This window comes from Neopelma chrysocephalum, unplaced genomic scaffold (genome assembly GCF_003984885.1).
Source record: "Neopelma chrysocephalum unplaced genomic scaffold, ASM398488v2 Primary Assembly neopelma1_121, whole genome shotgun sequence".
NCBI classification, from domain to species: Eukaryota; Metazoa; Chordata; class Aves; order Passeriformes; family Pipridae; genus Neopelma; species Neopelma chrysocephalum.
The window spans coordinates 988,833-1,013,807 of NW_020897783.1; the positions used below are offsets into that span (position 1 = coordinate 988,833).

The 24,975-nt window shown below is 41.2% G+C and overlaps 1 protein-coding gene across 7 annotated transcripts in view; it reads left to right on the plus strand.

Annotated features, from left to right (window-relative positions):
- ZNF536 (zinc finger protein 536) overlaps positions 1–24,975 on the plus strand; it is a 345,809-nt gene that overhangs the window by 220,659 nt on the left and 100,175 nt on the right. For 5 of the 7 annotated variants that reach the window (XM_027697630.1, XM_027697631.1, XM_027697634.1 and 2 more), the window contains one exon: positions 4,845–6,425. In XM_027697630.1, the coding sequence (XP_027553431.1) occupies positions 4,845–6,425 (1,581 nt within the window). Of the gene's footprint in view, positions 1–4,844; positions 6,426–10,834; positions 12,991–24,975 lie in introns of those variants that run through there. The other 2 variants (XM_027697635.1, XM_027697636.1) reach the window with 2 other exon arrangements.

Below are 24,975 nucleotides of genomic sequence, written 5' to 3' on the forward strand. Positions count from 1 at the left end.
CAAAATGTAAAGGAACAAATACTAGAGGCGGTGATGAACTGGGCTTAGGATTGTGGTAGAGAAGCAACAGAATATGAGCTGTTAGTTGATTGCTATGTCTCTATGGATGTAAACACAGTCTTGGACTGTATATAATTACTATCAAGTTGAAATTTCATCAAAGCTTTAGCGGGTACCCATAATTTAAATGGACAATGAAAAATTGGGAAGGGTGTTCCACTCAACGATGAGAGAAGGTGAAGATGTGACTGGTTTGCTGTCTGCAAGTACCTTCCTTAGCAAATAGATTTTTTTAATTTAAAAAAATCAGTTCAATCTAGCAGGGAAAATTGAAGCCATGTTCAGTACTAGAAAGCAGACACTGGACAAATTCAAGCTAGAAATAAGGCACACATTTTGAGCAGTGAAAATACTTAATCAGTCAAACAGTTTTCCTGGGGAAGTGTTGGAGTCTTCTTCACTGCTTTTGTTGAAACAGAGTATGTTTAAACTAAAACAAGTAAGTTTTGTTTCAAATTGCAGTTGTGCACTGATGCCAGAATTATCATATGAGGATCTCTGGCCTGTGCTGTAGAGCAGATAAGGTGATCATAATTGTTCCTTCCAGCCTTAAAATCTGTAAATCTAGTTATGATGTGGCTGTGGTTTCCTTGCACAGCCCATAGCAGTGAGTTCCCATGACCAGTACAGTCAGATTGTGTTCTGAGCAGGGCTGGTGATAGCCTGCATAGCTTGTGTTGTTTATACAACCTGCTATACAAATAGACCTGTTTCTACTGGGCAACATGTCTGTTTCCAGTTATCTACCAAGCTTTTGTGCAGATTTTACAAGCAGCATTGAATGTTTATTGTTTTACTTTATCCTGATATAAAATAGTTCCTCTGAGATGTTTTGTGTCTTGTAAACCAGAGCAGTAGGTAGATCAGAACTGTGATTATGTTGCCCAGATAAGTTGTTCCCTGTAAGATTTTTTTCTTTTTTTTTTTAACTGTACACAATGGAATATTCTCTCATCCTACTCCATTGTGAAAAGGTTTGCAGGGATACAAACAGGGCCAGAGAATTAGCAAGATTAGGATGGCCATTGCCTTTGTGAACAATGAAAAATGACTCTTGGATATGAAATGCAGAAAATTATTTTGAAAAAGTCATGTTCCCTCACTCCTACGTGGTAACATTAATTTATGTGAACTGATATTAAGTGTTAAATAACTCATCCAGACACTGCTCTTGGCAATAATACCAGGGTAGTCATTACATGAGGATGAATTCTCTGAAACCTTTCCTCAAAGTATAAGATACAAACAGGTTGTCTTCTAACAAGAATCATAGCCTACCTCCCTTGTCCCCTGCAGTATTCTTTGGACATATACTATTGCATTTGCTGATAGAGTCCTGAAAATTAGGGGTCCTTTGGGTTTTCCATTGAAACTAGCTTGGTTTGAGGTTAGACTGGGATTTTTCCCATAGAAGCTTATAATTCTGTTTTGTCATTTGTACAGTGACTTACATAGGGTGTAGCTGGTTACTAATTTGAATGGATGAAATAGCATCTAAATAGCTGCACAATTACTGAATTTAGGAAATACTGACAGACTAAATTAAAAAGATTCAAAGATGATTGACTCCATCCTACTCCCTTCTCCCAATGCCTGTCCTCAAAATAGAAGCAGTTGAGACAGCTTTGAAGTAAACTACCCACTGCTAATATTTGGATCTGGAAGAGAAGAGAGGTTTTGAATAGTTCCCTTTGAACGATGTTATTTGGCCAGTCCTGTGTTGTAAAGGTGGCACAGTGTGTTGCTACATGTTGAGTTCAATTTCAGACCTTCAGCTTTAGATCTCATTTCTAGCCATGCAAGGGGTGGGAGCACCACAGGGGCAGCACACCAAGGCTAGGAGAGATTTGAACGTTTTATCACACTGTCTCAGTCAGAGTCTTCTTTCAATCCAATGCTTGTGGCGTTGGTGGCGAGCTGTGTCCAGATCTCTGCTGAAAGGAAGCTCACTCAGTAGAGAGGCCTGTGAGCAGAAAATGGAATGACTTCAAGGCTTAGCAATTCAGAATAAGAGTATGTTGTGCCCAGGGCTTTAGACTGAAGATAAAAAAAGTACAAAAGTACAAAACAGTACTAGTACTTACTCCAGTGAGCATATATTTTAACTCACTTTAACCCATTTTTACATTTGCTTACTGCTTTGAACAGCTTCTGTATGTTTTTAGCAACATCACTGCAGTCTATATTGCAAACTTCTCCTCCTCCTTGCAGTAGTTCTCCAGTGGTTGACACAGTGCCTGCAATGCTGGGACACACTTTTAAATGGTGCCACTTGATGTGCAATGCAAACACACACTGAACTATCATTAGAATAAAAGGAAGTGCTCAATATAATTGTGTTAAAGACTTCCGTAAAGGCATAGGGGATGCTGAGGAAGAGCTTTTCAATTAAGAGGAGAGAAAATTCAAAAGTGAGAATATTTAACCCTATGAAGTCTGTTACTTGTTTTTCACCAGTTTTATTACTTCTTAGGCAACACTTAAAATACTTAAGTTGTGTCACTAGTGACTGCTGACTAACTGATGGGAGAAACATTGGAATAACTGAAAGTGGCTCAAAAATATTGCAGTATGGAGGTGCTGTAAAACCAGCATTAATATGTTCTGACTGGCAGCACAGCTGTCAGAGTTTGCACACCCCCAGACAAATGCAAACAAATAGAGAGCCTATGTGTTCTGTCCCCTTGTCCCTGCTCTTAAACACCTGTGATGGGTGTGTGTGTGCTCAGGTGCCCACCTGAGAGCAGGGAAGCCCAGACAGGCATGATCATCTCAGGTTTCTGTTTCTTGCACATCAGTAGGAACTGTTTGCTTTTGCACAACTCTTACTGAAACTCAGCCCCTATTCCTTGTCAGTGGAGCACCAGAGCTTAATTAGGTGACTGTGAAAGACTCAGAAGTTGCATTGAAATGTTTAAATCTGATTTCTTCTGTTAAGCTATGTGGACCCAGGCCTAAAGCATGAACCATGCTAATTACTCCCTCTTCCTCTGCTGAGCACCTCTTGTTTGAGGTGTTGCGCTTTTCTCCTCCAAAAAGGTCTATTAATGTGGTTGATGTAGAGCTCTCATGTCTCACCGTTTAGCTTTAGGATTACATTATGGATTTAGAATTTCCACTGCCTGTAATTTACTTCAGCCCTGTCTGAATTACAGCACGTCCCCAGCCCCTGTTCATGGTCAGTAACCCTGCTCATGCAGTGCTCCATAGGCACTGGAGTGTTCTGGGCTCGCATCTCATTAGTGAATTCCTGCGATCAGTGAGAGGAGCAGCTTCCCAAGTGTTTACCAGCCCTTCAACTGAGCCTGTAGCTTAAATAACAGAAGTTTGAAAACCTTTCAATTTTGTTTTTAGCAGATTTTGAGGTTATTTGAAAATGGATAACTTTCCAGCTGGTTTGGTGAGCTACATAGTATTATACAGCATTTTTACCGTGGAGGAACTTTTCAAAACAAATATTTCCATTATACCATTTGGAGAGGTTTGCTTCAGTCTTTTGTATCACTTAGGAAGAAAAAAAAAGCTACCTAGAGAAAACAGTTTATTCTTCTCGTGGAGCTCCCTCATAGAAACAATTGCCAATATTGACAGCTTGCAGGTCTTTCAGATTCCTGTCCCTTTTAGTGAGGATTTCCATATTTCTTCCTTTAAAAGGAACTCTGCATTGCTAAAAAGTGCTGTGCAGAAATTTAGATGTACCTCTGCTTAGATGTACATTCTTTTTGGATGTGTCTTTATGACTATATAGGAATATTTATTACATGTGTAAAATCCTCTACCTCTTTTAAAGTATAGGAAGAACAATAAAAGTTTAGTGTAGGCTTCAAATATTTATTTAATTCATGAAAATCATCTTATATGTTTTAAAACTCTATTCAAGCTAAACCTAGAAAATCCCTTATGGTAGGTAAATTACACATTTTACTACTTGAGTACTAGAAATGCCATTAGTACAAAATTAAAGGACTGCAAAACCCAGTAGATAATGCTAATTTCAAATACAGAAACTAAATATATTTTGTACTTTTTATTACTTGATTTCTTTTTTACTGACTACTTTTTATTTTAACTATATGTTCTTACATGCTGCAATCATAATGTAGTGTAATGATATTAATATTTTATAGGATCTGTATTTATAGTCCTTTATTTAGAAACAATGCAGTAGGTCTGCAGATCTTTGAATCCTTCTGGAATGGTGCCCTCCAAATAATGATAAATTACTTGTGCAGTATGCCATTTGCTAATTATATCCATGATTTACTGCAGAGCAAGACTTAAATCATTCATTTCAGTCTTGCGTAACAGTGCCATAAAATTTTTAGGTTTAAAAATGGTTTCCATGTGTATAATTTAAACAAATTTTAGAGCAATTGTATACACAAAATATTGCAACCATCCATTTGTTACATTCTTTGTCTCCCTTTTTTTTAAACTTGTACTTTTAATGATTACTGTGGTTGAAATTGTTATGCTTCATTTTCATAATCATAGCTTTTAATTCTACAACAGTTTTCTACATGTTAGATTAAGAAAAGGATGGCTAATTGTGTGTAGATACCATGTCATTCCTGAATAGCCCCACATTCTGGAAACCCATTTTAGAAATATTCAGTTTATGAATTAGTCTTCGATTAAAGGATTTCTCTTTTAAAAATGAATTATTAGTTCTAAGATCTTCTTGTTTTCAAGCAGTTAATGTTGATTTTTTTCTTTCTTCACTCATCCATAGACCAAAGTACAGTTAACTCTCTTTATATTTTTCACCTTATCCATACCCATAGGTGAGAAGCCTTACAAGTGTCCACATTGTGATTATGCTGGTACTCAGTCTGCATCCCTCAAATACCACTTGGAACGACACCATCGGGAGCGACAGAACGGAGCAGGACCACTCTCTGGGCAGAGCGCGGGTCAAGAGCACAAAGACGAGACATCAAGTAAAAGTTCTGTGTTTATTAGGCCAGATATTTTGAGAGGAGCCTTCAAGGGACTTCCCGGTATCGATTTCCGAAGTGGCATGGTCTCGCAGCAGTGGACGTCAGGAATGCTGTCTTCTGGAGATCAGCAAGGACAAGCAGCTGGCATGTCATCTGAAGTATCCTCAGAAAATATGAAAGGGTCAGACATATCTTCCAAAGGAACACACTTCTCTGAACTTGGCCGTGCTTACCAGAACATGGTTGGGAACGGTGTGAACTTTCAAGGGTCTTTGCAAGCTTTCATGGACAGCTTTGTCCTAAGTTCTTTGAAGAAAGAAAAAGAAATGAAGGATAAAGCTCTCTCAGATCCGCTTTCAGCAAAAGCTCTGGGCTCAGATGGCGGTGAGGAAAAGATAAACAGCAAGTCCTCACAGCGGAAAACAGAAAAGTCCCAATACGAACCTCTGGACTTGTCCGTCAGGCCAGACGCAGCCTCCCTCCCAGGGTCATCTGTTACTGTGCAGGACAATATTGCTTGGCACGGCTGCTTGTTTTGTTCCTTTACAACTTCATCTATGGAACTAATGGCTCTGCACCTCCAGGCCAATCACTTGGGCAAGGCTAAACGTAAAGACAACATCATAGGCAACAACAAAGACCAGTCTAGGGAGGCTTCAGCCTCGGTGAATAAAGTGAGCTTACTCCCCTCTTCTGTGCAGTCCAGCAAGGAGGCAGGAGTTTCGAACATGCTGAGCCAGCTGGACTCAGCTTCTGAGAAAATGACCCAAGGACAAAATAAAGAGACCCTGGGAGAGCAAAAGAGCACTGCCTGGCCCAGCCACATGGAATCCACTTTTTGTAATTTTACAACAGACTTCTATAAGCAGTTCGGTGTTTATCCTGGTGTTATTGGCACGGGAACACAAAATTCTTGCACCAGTAATGAATCCGAAATCAAAACACAATCTGAAGATGACCCAAATATTCTGCTCTCTGACTCTGTAAATAAAAGTGCTACTGATGACCTTTCTGACATAGCTTCATCTGAGGATATGGAATCTTCCAAGGAAGAAAACATTGAAGATGAGGACATTGACACAGAACCAGATATTATGAATAAGCAGTTGTCTGCCCTAAATAAAGAAAGCAGTGAAGGAGGCGACAATATACAAAGTGGAGTCACCTCACAACCAACACAAGGGCTCGTATCACCACTGCCACAAGCTTCAGAAAAGCAGTGGCACAGTCAGAATCTTCTCTCCTCACATGAAACTGCACAAGGAGTGATGAAACCCGAACAAGTTCAGGGTCCGCAGGTCCTGGAGAAGCAGATGAACATGTTGTCAGTCCTAAGAGCTTACAGCTCTGATGGCTTAGCAGCCTTTAATGGACTTGCAAGTAGCACAGCAACTAGTGGATGTATCAAGAGACCTGACTTGTGTGGTAAGTTTTAGACCTTCTTTTAGACCATTTCAGAAAACACATGTGCAGAATCATGAAGCTGCTCTTTAAATATACTTAGTCATGTTTGTTAGTAATACATTTTTTTAAATGTTAAACCCTGTGGGCCAAATTCTAGTCTTATATGTGGTCTACTCCATTGAAATCAGCAGTGCTGCATGCATACTTATACAGGATTTTAGAAAGAACTTGCTTTTTAAACTAGAGTAGCAGCAATATAGACTATCTGTGCTAGTGGCATCTGAAGGGGATACTTACTGCTTTAGCATACTCAAAGGAGGAAAAGTTCTAAAAAATTTACATGGTAACTTGCAAACTTTTCAGTATTTTGATATAAGTAAGAACCCAAGAAAAACACTGGATGCTTTGCCAAGCAAACCTTGCTTTCTCTTTTCTTTTTTTTCCCTTTCTTTCTTTGAATTGGAGTGTGTTCAATTACCATGACATTAATGAAATCAAAGGCCAAGTGCATGGAATGTGTCTACCTGTGTTGAAAAGATTTCTTTTTCTTTTCTTTCCCTCCTTTTTTTTTTTTTTTTTTGGTAATTATAATTTTCTGGTTTTGTTCAATGGCACCCATATAGTTGTTGCCCTTGACCATTTTCACTATTCTAACTAGCAGTTGTGCAAATTGTGATTTGCCTAATTAAGAATATGCCTCCAGGTAATTAAAATAACAACATACCAAACAAACAAAACAACCTTTTACCCTTATCAGTCTCTAATTTACAAAACTGCAGTTTTACTTCCACATATCGCATACATCATATTTACCAAAATGAAAGTTAAATCTATTTGGAAAAAATCAGAATGAGGATTTTTTTGATTTGTCTCCTATTTTGTCAGCATAGTTCTTGTTTGAAAGAGATTTTAGAGTGTAAATCCTTTGAAAAACAATATCACTTTAAAAAGCAGAGTCAGCAAAGGACACAAAAACTTCAGTAATGCTTGTTTCACTTAACCTTCAAACTAATCAGAAAACTCATTGTCAGAGCTGAACATGCATAATAAAATGTATTCAAGTTAAAAAAAGAAAGGAAAGTGTTATCAACAGTTTTAAAGGCTGACAAATTAAAATGAAACCCTAAATCTGCAAGCGCTTCTGCATAGTTCCCCTGGTTAACTTAAGGTTAGTGGAAGTTTTGTTTCTTTTCATCAGCACAGTGTAGATGCTTAAAGCCATAAGCCCTTCTTCAAGCCCCTCTCTGCTTTTCCAAGTGGTCTTATAAAAAAAGGATGATTTCTACACATAAAATTTATGTCCCTTGTATCCTTAAAGCATTGTGACTTCACAATTTTGTCGTTACTTAAACCGAGCCAAATATCTGCCCAAATATCTGTATGGCCTTACTTGTAAACTTCTGTGTCTCAGTGCTATAAGAACCAATTTAGGTCGTTGGAAATATTTCCAGATTCTTCAAGATCAGCATTGAAAATTGTTAGTAGATTATTTAATTTACAGCAGGTAAAATCCTCTCTATTCGTGGAGCACTATCAGTTACCAAAAAGGAAAAAAATATAGCAGAGAAATTAGTCTCTAAACAGATGTGTAGAAAAATTGAAAAACTAAGATTAGTTGCTTTGTATGAAATATCTTTATGCTTTTTCCCAGACATAAGATTTTTAAAACAACAACAGAAAAAACCCTCTAATATTATTATTGAAATGAGGTCATGTTACTTCCATTAGTTTTTTGTTTCATCTTCCAATCAATTCAACAGACATTTTATGATGGCTTGAGTTTATATGATTTTAAAGACCATATCCCTTTCACAAGCTCTGCCCAGTGATAATGGATTTGACTTGAAGTATGAAGGAAAAAAAGAAACAACAGAAGCTTCTCTGTTCTACTTTTTAAGCCATTTTTTAATCAAAAATGCAGTATGAGTTCTTCTTTCTCCCCCCTCCAAAAATAGCTTTTTCAAAATTCTTTGCTGACATTCTATTGAGTGTTTGCAGGATATAAGTATTAAGGTTGACCACTTAAATGCATTATTTCATTTTTCTCAATATCTCACAGCAAAAGTGGATGAGTATAAACAAGCCCCATGTCACTAGTTCTTTTTTTGTTTGGTTGGCTTGGACACCACCCACGTGAAAGTAGTGTTTTTGGGGAGTTTTCATTTTCTCAGTGACATTTTATACTGTGAAACCACACTCCATCTGTGCATGTTAGTGCAGGGAATCTCACCTGATGGTTCTGCGCTTGCCGATTAGCGATCGGGAGCACCCTGTTCATTTATTAGCCTTCCTTCTCTTCTGCACAAAGCTCATGACCAAAGTCATGGTCCCTTTGTCCCCTCTACTGCCTGGCAGATCAGAAAACTTGAGACCCACCTCCAGCATCCAATTCCAGGGCATGATTCTTATGTTCCTTTGTATTTGGGGAGACTCCGTGCATTTGCCATTCCTTCTACAGCCAGTGAAGTGCATGTTGTTGACATCTCAAGAGAGAACACTGATACATTTGGTAGAAGTCCTTGCACATTCAGACAGTCGGAATACAGAGGAAATAAAATTGAAATAAAATATTTTGGCTTCAGTGAGCTGAGATTGCATCTCTTGACTGGCCACGCTAATTGAGTTAAATTTCTGGCTGCCTAAAAACAAGCTGGGATTTTCAGTGATCCATGTGGATCGTTTTTAGATGGCAGATTTTACCTTAAGATAGTGGGTTAGTTCTTAAGTACAAATCTTGGTGCAAAGAGGGTTTAATTTCTGGGGGAAATTAACTTACGTTGTTGTTTTGGAAAGTCACCACACATAGGGAAGCAGTCCTCAGTTTCCCTACATGTTGAATGAGAGAGATTGATGATGTACACATAATTCATTTATGCTCCTATTACGCTTCAGGCTGTAGGAATGAAAGACACAATTAGGAAAGAACCATAATTACTGCATAATAAAGAAATTTTCATGTCAAAATGCTACTGAGAAGAATCACAAATTTTTGTAATATTTCTCCTTACGTAGCAGAATAGGAATGAACAGAAAGAAAGAAAAAAAGAGCATTAATGATTCTAAAGTTACTCCTGAACTGTGCCTGGTTTTGGAGTCTCAAGTGACTATACCTAGGAGGTGATCTTGTTAATCTTTGCTACCACACAGTTTCTAAGGAGATGCCATGCCTCTCCTTGCTGCTTGGCAGCCAGTAGCCCACCGTGGATGGGATATCCAGGTGATGGCTCGGTAGCTGTCTTGAACACCTGTCTACTCTGCTTTCACAGCCCTTGCTGATTTGAGAAGTTAAACTTGGAAGTTCTAGACCTACTTTGTGTTTAAGTTTTGGAAGATCTGTTTTCCTTTCTATTTATACTCATCTTTTTTTCTGCTTGATTTCCCACATATTACACAGTTGTATCGCAATCATGTTCTACCTCCTGTTCCAAGTCATTAATTTACGTGTTTTTTTTGCACAAGACCCTTTATGACAAGACCCTTTCCTTTCTCTCTCCTCCCCTTTAAATTTTTCTGCTTTGTCACTACGATGGTAAAGTTTCCCTACTTGCATTTTCTCCTTGAGAAGTACTCAGGCTTTCAAGGAAGAGCTGGTGGGCTCCGGAACTATTGGCCAGAGATAGTCCTGGGCGTTAGCTGGCTGCTTAATGGGTTAGTGCTATTGAACCCACACTTAACGATGTCCAAAAGTATTAGTTCCATGTTGTCTCTGTAAATCTAATTTGCTTCAATTCATGCTTGCTTTCCTCTGCAATTAGTGCTGTTTTCTCCTGCACAGGCTCCACCCTATTATCACTTCTTTCACTGTATGAAAACAGGGCAGGGCCCCTCTGATGCATAGGAGCAGCTTTGGAGTTCTGATCCTGCAAAGGTCTGAGCACTTTCAGTTGCCTTTGCAGCAGAAAGTGTTCAGCATTGCACAGAATTATTAAAATGTTCAGCATTGTAACTTTCTGAAATACCTTCTAAATGTGGAACTGCAGCGCAGACAAGAGGGCTGGGCAAGGGGAAGATCGATTGTGGCAGATTATTACAGCTTTATTGTCACATAATTATAGTGCTCTACCCCAATGTTTAAATAGTGAATTTAGTTGTTGTAAATTGCTTATTGCCACAGGTGTCAAAACCAAAAAGATCATAATGCTAACCCCTTCAGAACTACCACCAACATGTGAAACACAGGAAAAGATTTTTAATTGTTTGTGGTGGCTTCACTTGAATCCTTATTGCAGCTCTTTTAAATTATAAAATCTGTGTTAAGAAGCAAAAGGCCTGATATATTGAAGCTCTAGGACATCTACAAGGCAATGGAAGGTCATTCTACTGCAGCAAATTGTAGTACTCCTGCCCATTTAAAGTGTGAAATGCATTTAAGTAACTCTTTGTACTGATCTGCAGTTGGAGGAGTAACCAGAATATTCTTTTCCTTCAAGGCAGAATGAAATGATATGGAAGTTTTACAGCAGACTTTTCTTTACCCCATTATCGTGCTTTTGAAGAGGTTTCTTAGTTTCAGTTAGGAGGTCCAAGGCCTGCCTTTAGAGTACGAACTGTTCTGCTGAACGGGAGATCAGCACCTCGGCCCCCGCCCGGGTTTCAGACACACTTCTGGATGTCGCAGTGCCATTTGCATGGCAATATCAAACCAAACTCATATGGCTTGCTTCCTTCTTTTAATTAACTGGGAATGCCAGTGATCCAGTGAAGTTTGTGTTGCTGGATAAAAGGGCTGGTCTGTGAATAGCATTGTATTTGCCAAATGGTTCGCTAGTCATTTCAGTACAAACAAATGGATGGTGTCTGTAAGTCTGCAAACACTGTTGACATTTAGCCTTGTTTATGTTACTTTCCTTTTGCTGCATATTTTTGGCTAGAAAAGATACTGTCTGAATCAACATTGACTTCCTAAGCAGAAGCTAAGGGCCCAATCTTGCATCTCTCATTCTCGATGAGTAGGACTACTTACATGACTAAGGATTGCAGAATCAGGTCCTATGTTTATTTGACTTTAAATTTCATTGCTTATATTAATGTAATTTAATTTGATTGTATTTTGTTGTATCAGAAATCAGTCAGGTGATAAGTTTGGTATCACCATTTTGTTTACTGTTGAAAACTTTAAGTTCTTACCATTTTTCATATTGTGGTGTGACATTCCCATTCCATTTATGTTTCTGGAAATTAACCCCTGAAATATCTGATACAGCTAAGTGCTGAGTACCTTCTATTCCCAGTGAGACTGGAGGCATTCAGTCCCTCCCAGCACCAGATCTGAAAGGGGGATTGTGTTTGCAAAAGGAGGCCTTGGTATGTGCCTTGATTTCAGACATCAGTGGCCAGCCGCACCAAGGCAAATCCCTAGCACAGAAAGGCTTTTCTTTTCTTTGCAGAGACAAAATAATGATGTAAGCTTAGAGCTCTATGATTTTACTCTAAGTTTCATCTCCTAAACAATATATTCTTATTTTTTTTGTCATATCCAGGTCAAATTTAAATTATAATTTAGGATTAGGCCAAGGCATAGAGTTGTTTCCAGGTCTTTCCAAAGTGAGACAATGCTCTGGTTTGTGTTTTGGTTCAGGAATATACATTCTTGTGTCTGAGATATAGTATTTCCTATAACTACTCATAAACACGAGCAATTTAGACATTCTTGTAAGTCAAACCTAAGTGTACGATTAATACCTATTATGAGGCCAATTTTAAACAATTAATTTGACAGCAATTATAATTTTATGTTACAGGCTTTCAGAAATAAACAACCAAATTCATCTTTGTAATCTAAGGAACTTAGGATATCTTTATGCAGAGATGATCTTGTTATGCTCAGTATTGCATATCTGGAATTTCTGAGGTTTGCTCCCACCCATCTAGATACTTGTAGTGCCAGGGATAAATAATTACCTGAGGCTTATTAATTGTTTCAGCAAAGAAAAAAATATATACCTTAAGTGTAAGCATTAATATATGTATACACAATACATCCACAATATATAACAAACCATCATAATAGTACAAAAATAGAGGTCCTGAATATGTTCTGTTATTTATGTGTTTGGCAAGCTTAGGGAATGGACTTTAGTATGAGTGAAAATTCTCTTAACATTTTTAAGGTTATTTATTGTCATTTCTATTTGAGTTTTTAATGGTCCTGTATTTTGTAATGCTTTAGCAGGAAAAAATACTGTAGTTATCTTTTTTCATATTCTTTAAGCAATATTTCTAGCTTAATATATTGTGCCAGGTTTTCCAATATTAACCAAGAAAGACAGTAAAATTCAATGAACAGCACTCTGACATCCACAATTTAAAACCTGTGATTGAAGTGAAATGTGTAAACTTCTAGTGGGTTATCATGTGCTTTGGAATAGAGTATTGTTGGAAGTAATTAGAAAATATATTAAGGTTTCCTGGTAATGAAGGTATGTAAGTTTTAATAATTGTTGCTTTCTGAATAAGTGTCAAACTATATCTTTAAATGTATATGGAGTTACAAGTTAGGTCACTTCTGAATGGAATGTAAAACAATACTAAAATGCTTCAATAACTTATCTCAGTGTTGCTAATAAAAAAAAGCTGTTAACCATTAGTGCAGTTTTGAGTCATTTTGTTAATTCATTCAAAAAAACTCTCTGAGAAACTGTTGTACCTCTTTGTAGACCAAAGACCACTCATGCATTCCACAGTTGCTTGATGCTTTGAGAGGCAAACTCTGCAAAGCTTCTTGTTGGCCTTGTAAATGCTATTTATTAAAAATGCCATGTTCTGAGGTGTTAGAATGGTGCCAAGTATGATTAGGCAGGTATATAAGGGGGGCATTAGACTTATTTCCACTGGCAGAGAAAATGTCTTGGGAATGGTGGACCTGTTTCTCCTCTGTCACTATTAAAATCCAACAGCAATTTTTGTGGCTGCCACTGGGTTGAAAATGAGCAATGTGGGTGGATTAAGTATGTAAGTATTAATGCCTAGGTGCTTGGCCAGGGTGAGCTAAATGCTTGTGTCCAGCCCCTACAGCTGGAAATACAGCCTTAGTCAGCAATGGGGATTCAACGTCCATCCTAGTAGAGAAATACAGGAGCGTACAGCCTGGGAGTGATCTCTCTTGGTTAATCTTGCCCAGCCTTACGTGAAGTCACAGCCCTCGATCCTGCAGATAGCCCTGAACTCTCACGGAAAGAACATGTGATAACCACCCTGGGATTAGGCTCCCTCCTCAGTCCATGTGCGGTTCTCCCGAGGCAAAGCCAGCGTAGGATAACGAGCAACGAGCCGTGCCAGTCCCGGTGCTCTCACCCAGGTCTGTGGTAAGTGTTTCCAGGATGGGGCCCATAACAGGTGGCCCATTTTTCGGTGCACCGCCGAGCACACAGTGGGAGCCAAAGGAAAACATGACTAGGGCTCCTGGTGTCACATCTTCATTAATGCTGTCAGTTCTGAATAGCATATTGGTACTTTTTATTTATTCCACCAAAACACTATGAGTCAGGACCTGACATTTTAGTGTTCTGTGTCATACTGAGAAAAATCTGTAGTTCAGCAGTAGGACAATTATATTATTTTGGAAGGGCTAGAAATAATACAGCATTTGTGAGACAACTGTAACATTTATCCAGACTCAGTGTGAGATTGTTCTTCCTTTTATTTGGAGAGCACTTCCAAAAAAGTATCAACTAGGAGCAAAAATGAAAAAAAAAGACAAAAAGTGGCAATTATGAATCCATTTAACCCCCATAGGGTATAATCTCATTTTGTGTAATACCGCTGGCTGTTACATGCCTAAACTTCTATGCAGTGAGCTGTGAATATAGTCCTTATTGTCCTGTGGGCAATATGACTAAGGAAAAAATATCTCCGTAATACAATGGAGCATTTGTCTGAGTGGCATAACCTAAGGTCCATAACATCAAATCTAAAGTTGTAATTATACAGCTGCAGTCATACTACTGAAGTGAAGGCTGTGTCAGCACTTGTATTATATAAGAAATCCTGTTTTCAAGGGTTGATGAGTCATATGCAAAAAACATTTATCACTAAACAATTGTTCTGATTGTTCTGAAGAAACATCTAGGTACAGGCCTTTCCCCAGCAGGACGTGGTCATGTCTTCTGCATAAACCATGGCATACTTTGCTAATGAATGTATCTTTTTTGAGCTAGGAAATTACCTAGAAAGTTTGGGCTTTATGCATTTTTATTATTGTCAAAACATAAATTAGTGGGAAAAAAATCAGGATGGCCAAGATCTTCTCTAACAAGGATTGTAACAGGTGTCTTTCTCAGAAATTATAAATTTTTTTTCCCAGTTTGTCATCCCCAGTGTTGCTTTAAATTCCTTGATCTGAACACTTCCTTGGAAGATCCACTCACAGTTTTGTTTTTTGAGATGCCTTGAAATCGAGCCTCCCAAGCTCACAGTAATTGTTATTGCCATTTGGAGCAGCCACACGTTTGCTGGCAAGGAGCAGACAGGAAAGAGGTTTATTAACAGCAGCACCACAGAGGTGAACTAGGAGCACTGTGCATCCCTCCCACGCCAGTGTGAAAAGACTGTGCTTAGAACTGAGACAAAATACTGGAAACCACAGCAATTTTCCTACTACGTGAAACTTCTAGATAGGTGTGCTGGATGTGAGTGACTTCAGCTAGCAGAGGCCCCTGCCCAGAGCATTGCCATTTACAAACAGGTGTTCTTGAAGCCCCCCCCACGTCAGGCATTTGCACCCAAGCTGCCTCACCCGCCCCATTGTCCGTGGAGAGAGACGCAGGCCCAGCCAGTTTCTTTAAGCCGATCTCCTCTGATCCGGGGCGTCTGCAGCGCCATTCCCTGCATAGAACAGCCATTGTTCAGCTGCAGAGCAACAGTGGGGTAGAAAATAGCATACCATGCTGGGGATCAGAGAGGGAATTGTTCCTTAATTATCTCTTACTGAAGGAAAAACCCAAGGCATATCCCGATATGTGCCATGACTCTGGCAGAACATGAGTTGTTTAAAAAAGATTTGGGGAGGGGTGGGATCCCATTTAGAAGCTGGCAATCCTCACTCCTCCTGCCGGTCTACCTGTGATTCACTCACTGACCATGGAAAAAAATAAGTTTTCCGCTTTGGATTCTCCATTATGAAATGGAAAATAATAGTACTTATCTCCCTGGTAGGAGTGCTGTGAGGATAAATGAATTAATTAATGTTTGTAAAGCACTTTGAAGATGAAGAACATTATATAAGTCCTCAGTGTACAAATGTTTCCTTCTCTAACTCCGGTAAGCTGTAAAAATTTATTGATGAAAATAAACACATTGCAAATACACACTGGGTGTGTACATCCCTCCCATGCCCCAGCAGCATGGGTGAGCCTGAACCAACACCAAAACCTGTCTTAGCCCCCCCTGTCTCTACCCAGGATTGGTGCTTGGGGCTCTTTGCAGCAGCTTTGCCATGCTTTGGCCATAATGTGTTTTCACCAAATCCATGAATTTCTGTCTCAGGACTCTGTGGAGTGCCAGCTGGGTTGAGCTGATGGGTGATGGCCATGGTGCAGGTGAGGGCTCAGCAATGTGTCTGGTGAGCTGCTCACTCCCCAGCCTACTGCCAGCCTGCAGGTCCTCCTGTCCTGTGCCCATGTGAGCAGGTCCTTGGCAAGACTGAGGTCCTGCCACACTCTCTCCCACAGTCTGTCCCTCCCTTTCAGGGTCAGTGTGATGCTCAGTGACCAGTCCTCATGGTGCTCAGCAGGTCCTGGTGTTGCTGCTCACACTCGCTGGTCTGGTGGCAGAACTGGTGTTTGTGATTTTTTTTGAATGGCATTGACTTCAGTTCACAACTGAAAGTTAAAATTTTTATTGCCTGCTTTTCAATGTTCACATCCTAGATATGTTATTTATTTTTTTATTCAAGCCAGGAAGTGTGTTTGTTCCCAAACAGCTCACATGTATAACAAGGCAAGTTAAGAGGATGAAGGGAAGGAAAACCAACACTTCAGACATACAGAGTTGTGACATTTATCGAGAGACATACAAGAAAAGGTTCGTGCATTGAGATGAACAGGTTAAAGATGTAATTCAGGATTTTTTGGGGGTTCTCCTCAGTTCTCAGCCACCACATAGATCAGTTTGGGGACCTTAGGAGAAAGGCTGCCTTAGCCCTAATTGTGTCTTGTTTGTTTCCCTTTGCACATCTAACCCTGTATCAGTCGATGTGCTTGGTTTTCTCTGAAATCCTTTCAGATTATCCTGGTAAACCTGTTGATGGTTCAACTGCCAGGAGTGCAGAGGAGTGCAGTGCTCCTGGGGGTGCTGGGGCCCCACTGGCAGGGGCTGGAGAGCCCCCTGCCCTGCTCTCCACTGCTGGCACTGTGGGCTCTGCTCTCCCTGCTGAGAGCCTGAAGAGGGTGGCAGCTTTTGCCCAGCAAAGTCTGCTGCCATGCCAGGTTCATCCAGATGCTAAATGCACTGTGACACATCACCAGCACAACCAGACATCCCCAAACTCTGACCAGCACCAACACACACCCAGTGGTGAGGCTGATTTCTCCACATGAGAACCGTTTAATAACGGGAGGGTTCAGGGATGTATTCACTAATCATTGGAAAACTGTACATTGGGGTGAAAAAGAAAAAAATGAATCAGAAAAGCTTTCCCCAAGGATAGAGGTGGGAATCCCATTAACATGTCGGCTCTCTCCTTAGTTGCCAAAATGATTGACAGCAGGATAAGGTCAGAAGATGAAAACCAAGCCATGGGGGACAGAGCAGGGAGGGGATGGGGCCAATCAGTTGAATAAAAAACTGAGTGTCAGTGCTGGGGAAGGAGAAAACCGGCACTCCCACTAGAAAAATCCTCACCCTCTGCTCCCCTACTGTTTGTTTGGGGAAAATGCTGCAGCTTAATCAGAATTATTTACAAGATAATGGTCCATTGTTTGTAGTAAGACAGATGCTGTCTGTGGGAATTTGGTGGTTTATTCTCTATGCATTACAGTGCCATTGCTGTGTGCAGATGGGATCACAGTGGTATTGTTGTTATCCACTTTTTGGAAATTTGGAGGATCCTTACTGTGAAAGGAGGGTCCTTAAAGAGAAAAAGAAAGAGTTTTCTCAGGCCCAGAGCTGGGATTTCTCTTAAGGTAGAACTGTGTTCGTACATGTATGGGAGAAGAAAAGGACAGGTGGAAATGCTTTGCTGGAGACCTGTAGCATGAAGGGTCCCTGGGCTGACTGTACTTGGTGGTGGCAGACATCCGTTCAGCAGATGGACGGATGGATCCTGTGTGTCTTTCCAAAGGCTCCCTCCTTTGCTGGGGTCTGGCAGAGTCACTTGCTTAGCAGGTGATGTGAGAGGTACACAAACCTATCTGTGTGAGGGTTGGGCTTGCCTGCTCAGTGATCATCCTCTGGTTGTGTGATTGCAGCCGGGATGGTCCCTGCCTTTCTCCCCATGCTTTAAGCTAAACACTGAGCACTTCTCTTTCACCAGAAAACTGCATCCTGATGATTTGTGGGTGAGGCTGTGGGAAAGGAGAACTAAATTTTCATTGGATTCATGCTGGAAAAAAAATAATCCCCAAATATACAAAGAGAAAAATCTTTATTTATTTAGAAGATCAAATGCGAGATTTTTTTTTTTTTTCTTACATTTTCCAGCAGAAAATCTATTTCCATAAACATCCCCTTCTGCCCCAATTAGAAAGTTCAGTGTGGAGACCGAGACCCTGGCCAAGGGGACAGGCTCAAGACGTGCAGGTGGGCGACCCTCTGCCATGAGGGAACTGCTGCATATGGAAAGAATAGGGAGCATGGGGAGGCTGATGGAGATGGCTCTTCCACCAGCATGTCTGGGTCTGTCCCAGCAAAGCATGGGGGACAGCAGCACCCACAGCCCTTTCCCATGACCCTGGGATGAGGGATAAGGATCACTCCATGCAAAGCTCTGCTCTCTTAGGAGCAAATCCTGCCTTGCCTTTGCTACCTGACCCATGGAAGCCGGGGAGATGAGAAGATCCTCCTCAGGATTGGATCATTGGAGCAAGGTGCAGGATGAGGGGGTGGAGGGAGCCTGGGTGGGTGTTGGGTGTATGTGTGTGCACGCGCTTCCTCTCTCAAAAATCTGCTTTTAGTGTGCAATAGCTCACATATTACCTCGGCAGAGATCCGTGTGCACCAAAGGCAACCGAGAGACGACAAATCATCAGAAAGGCTCCAGAGGGGATTTTGAGCATCCACGTCTGGTATCCCAAGATCCATTAGCTTTCAGGTAAAACAGAAAACAATGACCATCTTTTTTGTATGCAAGTTAATTAAGCTGTGTTTCCATCACTGCAAAATACCTGAGTTTCCCTGGAGAAAGCAGAGGGCCTGGGAGTGGGAAATGAGACAGGGAAGGGCAAAGAATGGCTGATTCACAGGTTTTGGGGTCTGTGCAGATGGAAATGGGATTCCAACATCAGCATGTCCTTCTCTGGACCCTAAAATGTGTGGTGGGAAGTGGCAGCTCCTGAGTTCCCCCCTTCCCTCTGGGCTCAGTGTGCTGCCAGGGATGGAGCTGATAGCGTCAGATCACAAGTGGAAACCACTTTGCCCAAGAAGAGGGATCTCCTCTGGCTTTTGTGAAACAGTTTTCCAAGAATAACCTTTGAAGGGTTAGATTGGCACAGGAGATTGCCATTTCTGAGTGATTGCATTTTTCCTACGTATCTCCAGTGGGATCTGCACAGGGAGCTCTAAGTTTTTTTTCTCCAAGTCAGCATTTATTTGCAGAATCCTAATTTTGTATTTCCTGACATTTAAACTTTTCAGCCTAATGTTCTAATAAGGATTCTGTCTGTCCATCTAAATAAAGCTTCGTTCTAATGAGGACACCATCCATCTCCCGAGATGGAGCCGTAACGACTTCCAGCCTCAGTATAATTTTAGCCAGGCTCCCTTCCCCACTGTCTTTCCCCACAGATCTTTGTTTGGGGTGAAAATTATCTGTTTGGGGATGAAGATGTGCAGAATTTCATATTGGGTCAAGTGACTGAGTTGTGTGAGCCTCTGCTTTCTCTCTGAAAAGGGGAATTTTGCTCGCTCCCCGTTGTATGTTCAGTGCCTGTTATTTGCAATTTTGGTTCATAAGACTGTGGGTTTTCATGCCAATGATTTTCTGTTTGAGTTGTTGGAGTAGGGAGGGTGTGGGAGCATGCCAGTGTCAAAGGTTGTCACTTGAATGGTAATTAATAACATTATCAGGCTGATTATGTGTTTAGATGTCCAGAATCAGGAGTGAATTGAACTTGTTAAATTTAATTCCTACCTCGGAATGACTGGGATACTGGCGTGCTCACCAGTCTTGCGTTTGCATAAAGGACAAAACTGGGAATTTGAAAGGGCGATGACTAATGAGAATTGCTGAAATTCTGGGCTTCTGGCATTCTCAGGGCTTCTCCTACAGCACCATCGCTCCGCGAGCTCTTGCCAGGCAGAAGAAAGCGCAGGTCGGGTGCCCGATAATGTTTATAGAGCCCAGTCTCATTTTGTCGGGGGCTGACTGAAACGTGGAGTCATTTGAGATTGGAGATTATGTCTTTTAAGGTCCCGAAGAGCTGTTTCACATGCGACTGATTACCTCTGTCAGAGGCGGGAGAGCCAGGTCCCACCTCGGTGGGTGGGATCTGAACTCATGCTTTCAGAGGTCAATAACAGGGTTTTTAGACCTTTGTGCTTCTCAGTCCCTTATAGCCAGACCTTTTCTGTTAAAACTGTTTAAATTACAAACCAGTAATAAAAGGATCATATGTGTTTCCCACTGAACAGGTTCTTTAAGGCTATTATGATAATTAAAAACATATGGTGCCTACACAAGTCAGAGGGAAACCACAGATGTACAAATTAGGTATTATATAAGGTTTTTCTTTTTTTTTTTTCCCTTTTAAAAGTGACAAGTCAAAGAAACACAAAGAGATAAAAATGATAATTTTTTTTGGAGATGGTAGGTAGCATTTTGGATTTTTAATCATGAAATATGTAAACCACCTTTCATACATAATCAGAGCAAACTCAGTTAAGCAGGAAGAACAAAACACTAAGACTGCAGTATTTATGGAAGGAATAAGGAAACACTTTGTTTCATACAAGTTATTTGAGACCAGGAAACCTTTTGCATTTTTTATGATGTTTCCCTGCACAGACATGGAGGATTATATTTATTAAATATTGAATTATATTGAAATTGGATTGATGCAGCCAAAGGAGGACATTTCTTTGTATTCCATTTTTTTCTCCTTTTAAAAAAGGGAAATGTACTCATATTGATTGCAGTACAAGTAGTCATTTGTTTTAATTTAAAAATATAGGATTGATTTTGAGAAGGTGATAAATACTGCTAATAAAAAAATTCAAAATGGGGATTTATAATGATTCTCTGTTAAGTCAATGGTTTAGAGAGGCTAACTTATAATAAAAGTAGAGACGTGCTGAAATATCCATAGCTAATGGGTTATTTGCCTTTTGCTAGTGCTGCAAACTTTCCTTGGTTTGCTGAATCCCGCTCCAAAAGGCAAAATTTATGTTATCTAACTCTCCTTGCTCCTTGTTTTGTTTTTCTTATGCTAAAAGTGGGCAGCTGAGGGTCTGCTGAGGGGCCCCCTCCCTCTGCTGACATGTACAGGTATTCCATAGACGGGCTGGATCCAGGTGTGGGGTCTGAGATTGGTACATGCAATGGGTCTCAGCTTCCCTGGTGGTGCTGTGCAGCTCTGCAGGTTTCCCTCAGCCTCTGCACAGATCCCTCCTTGTGGCACGTGGGATGGGCAGGTCTCAGAAGCATTGGAAGTGGCCCCGAAGCCTCGTACCTTTTGCTTTGAGCTCCGTGGCTCACACAGCACCAGCATCTGCCTGGCACCTTGCCCTGCCTCTGGCAACAGCAGACCCTCCTCATCCCACCTGGGACTGCTTGGGGCTTGATGCCTCGTGTGTCCCTGCAAGGAGCAGGACTGCAGCAAGTCCACTGTTGTCAGAGGGGGTCACAGAGCATCCCACCAGCACAGGGCACTGCAGTCTTGGGGAGAAAGAACACTCCTTCTCATGGCTCTCATGGCATGGAGAGCACCCTGGCACTGCTCGTTTTTGGCCTCTCTCCTACCCCGATAAGAGGTAGTCTGTCATCATGTCCCCCTCACCTCCCCAACCCCAGGAACCACCCCTGGCTGTGCCAGCTTGTGCTGCAGTCGGGCTGGTGGGACTCAGCCTGGAGGATGCTGTGTCTCCTGCCCTCAGCAGTGGCACCCTGGGCAGGTAGCCTGCATCTGCAGATCCTGTATCTACAGCCAGGATCTCACCCCAGATGCAGTGAGGCCCTTTGTTCTGCTCACTTATGCTTTGTTATGTCTCCCAGCAAAAAGTAGACAACTTTTTTTTTTTCCTTCCAAAGAAACTTTTAGAAGAGCAAAAAAAGCAAATTGGGGGAAATAAGAACAGGAGAAGCCTGATGCTTCAGGTTTGCAGGAGTGGTGGCTGAGCAGGCATTTCTGAAGGGAGTCTTTTCTTTTCTTGAGTGAGTGATAGCAAACTCAGTGTTATTTCACATGTAGGTATTACCATTTTAACTTTTACTGAGGTAAAATAACACCTTGTCACTCAGTGCAAATACCAATCACAAAATGAATTAATTGTAATAACTGTTGTCAACAGAACAAAAGACTTGTTGCTTTCCTAAGCAGATTTCAGTGCCACTGATAACTATATACAGAGGTTCCCTTTGGGCTTATTCAGTGTATGCAGTCAGAACATAATTTAATCTGTCTTTCTCTGTACTTTGTTGTAAAAGTCTCAGAAATTGAGTTAAAACCCTGTATTTTTTATGTATCATTCAGCATGCACTTTTCTAGTCCATATGATTTTTTTTCTTACAGAATTCCTAAGCGTTTTTACTGCTTAATTAACACATTTTTTGTGGCAAATTTATTAAAGAATTAACAAGTTTATAACAGTCTGCAGAATCTGTTGGTTCCCCGTATGCTGTGATGGACAATTACTTTCAGGGAGGGTATGGGCAGCTGTTTTGCTACACAAAATTCATTTTTGCTAATGGGACTTCTTCAGCCAGTCATCTTTATCCAAAGCGAACACTGCTATCCCAATAGACGGGGAAGTTTCCTTTGAAAAAGGGGGAAGAGAGAAAAAATTAGCCAAGAAAAGCAAAATTCTTCATACTTGTGCTAACCACAAATTTATTCAAGCAAAGTTTGGGATGGGGGGGATACTAATTAACTAATTTCACAAAGGAGCCTCAGTACAGCAGGAATTGGTGCCAATATGCTATACTCATTTTACATGGCTATTTAGCTTAATAATTAGAAACACTATGGCATGTCCTCTATATTTCATTGCAAATGCTATGTATTTTCTTAAAGAAACATACATTAATATTGCAGCCTGGGATAGTCAGACATCATTGCCAATGGAATAGACACTCATCAGAAACTGATCCAGAGAGAAATTAAAGATCCATTTTGCATCCTTATTTAACAGAATATGTATTTTAGATTGGTGCAGCCCCTCTCTTGGCTTTGTATTGGTTAATGTTATGCCATGCAGCCTTGACGCAGGGAATTTCCGTGGTTTCCCCTCCAGCCCTCTGCTGTCAATAACATTTGGTCTGTCTTTCTTGTTGGCAACTGCTGTGTCTTCAGCCACCAGTTGGTCAAATGTTCCTGCTTCTGCTGGGGACCTGCTTTTCGTGTGGGCAGCGCGGCTCTACAGCTGCAGCAGAGCATCTGTCTGTGTCGCACGGGCTCGTGGTGCTGGGGAAGGACCTGCTTGCTCCCTGCTCTGGAGGGGTGACACATGACCCTGTGTGAGCTGCGGCACATTTGTTCTCACACACTTCTCTCCTTGTTATTGTTTAACATAAGCAGTCCTGAATGTGCCACAGTGATTTTTCTCTCATGTACTTCCCATGGCAGATGGGACTGGAATATCTGTGATGACTGTGCTGGAGCTTGAGCGGTTTTGTTTCAGCAGCCTTAGGCCAAGGCTGTGGATGATCTTGTGTGGATGCACAGGGATGTAGGAAGGCTCTGCAAGAAACTATTCCCTACAGTTCAGGCATTCATCAGAGAGGAGTGGCTGTGGGAGGGAGCTGCCCTGTGGTGCCTGGAGGTGCTGTGGTTGTGGTCCTTGGGCCCCGAGAGTGGCTGGTGTGCTGCAGTGGTTTTTGTGGCATGCTGGTTTTGTGCTTGGACCAGCTCACACTCAGCACTGCATGAGTTCTGCTGCGCCTCTGACATTGCTCCTCAGCTTGGGGCTACAGCTTACCTGCAGACATAAGGATTTGGACAGAGGAAGCAGCATGAAAAAGGTTGAATGGCATCTCCTCTGTGCTAATGCTGTGTGGGTGGGGATAGCAGCTCTGCTTGGGATGTAGCAGGCATCCTTGGATGGAATCATGGGGGGCTCTCAGAAAAAGCTGGTGTTGAAAACCTCGGGTCAGGCTGGGCACAGACAGCACAAATGGGACAGGAGGACATGTCCACTCCCCCTGTGCCAAGCCTGGGAGTGTGTGCTGTGTGAGGCAACAGGCAGGGAGAGTGCAGTGCTCCTTACCCCACTGTCTGCTGCCCCCCTTCCACTCACCCGATTATATCCCAGTAAATCTGTTTGAAAGATAGAAAATACTGCCAGCCTCTCCTATAACACCATCCCTTGTGCTGACCAGTGGTTTTTGCTGTTTGGACTTGGCCATCACATTCTTTCTCCACGATTCCTTTGAGGCACATTAATTGACGACGTTCCTCCGAAGCTGGAAGTTGGGGGGCTCTAGGTCAGGTAGCTCCATCTCTGGTTGTGAGCTTTCCACAGCAGAGCTTGGCAGCCCTGGTGACTGGCAGGGTGGGCACCTGTGGTAGGTTTTGTTGTCCCTGGGGCTGATTTTGGATTTGCTTCTGAGCTGTAGCTATTCTGTGTTTTCTCCTGCTCCTCTTTGGGTGATTAACTGCGAAAAGAAGCGTTTCTCGTTTCTGCAAGCCACTCCTCTCCCTGCTTCTTGGCACTAGTTGCTAATCAAAACAGGTCTTTGATAGCCAAATGGCATTTGGCTGAGCCAAACAGAGAGCTAGACACACAGGCTTCTTGTGATCAAGCGCTTTATTAATGTGAGGTTTAATGCAAGTTCACTCGCAGCTTGTGGACCCCATGGTAAATGTTCAACAATCTAATTCTGTAGCACTGTGTTTTATTTAGCATGAAAATATTCCAGGGCATGAAAAAACAGTACTCTGCTTAGCAGCAATTTTTCGAAGGATTTAGAAATATTAATTTTTTGTTCTTTCAAGAGCGAAGGTGTGTTAGCCTGTCATTTTATAAAAGGACAGGCTTTTTTTTTTAATTTTTTTTAAATCAAACCTATTTCTATAGTTAAGCAAATGCAGTGTTCTAAACTAGTAAACTTTTACTGTATTTCTATATTTTATGTTCATATAATACCAGAATATTCCAAGCGGCATTTGGGGGAAATTTGTAAAATAAATGTGCTTCCTGGCAGAGACCTTGTACACCAAGTTTTAGCCTGGGCTGCATTTTCACAGCTGAGTTATAAACCCCT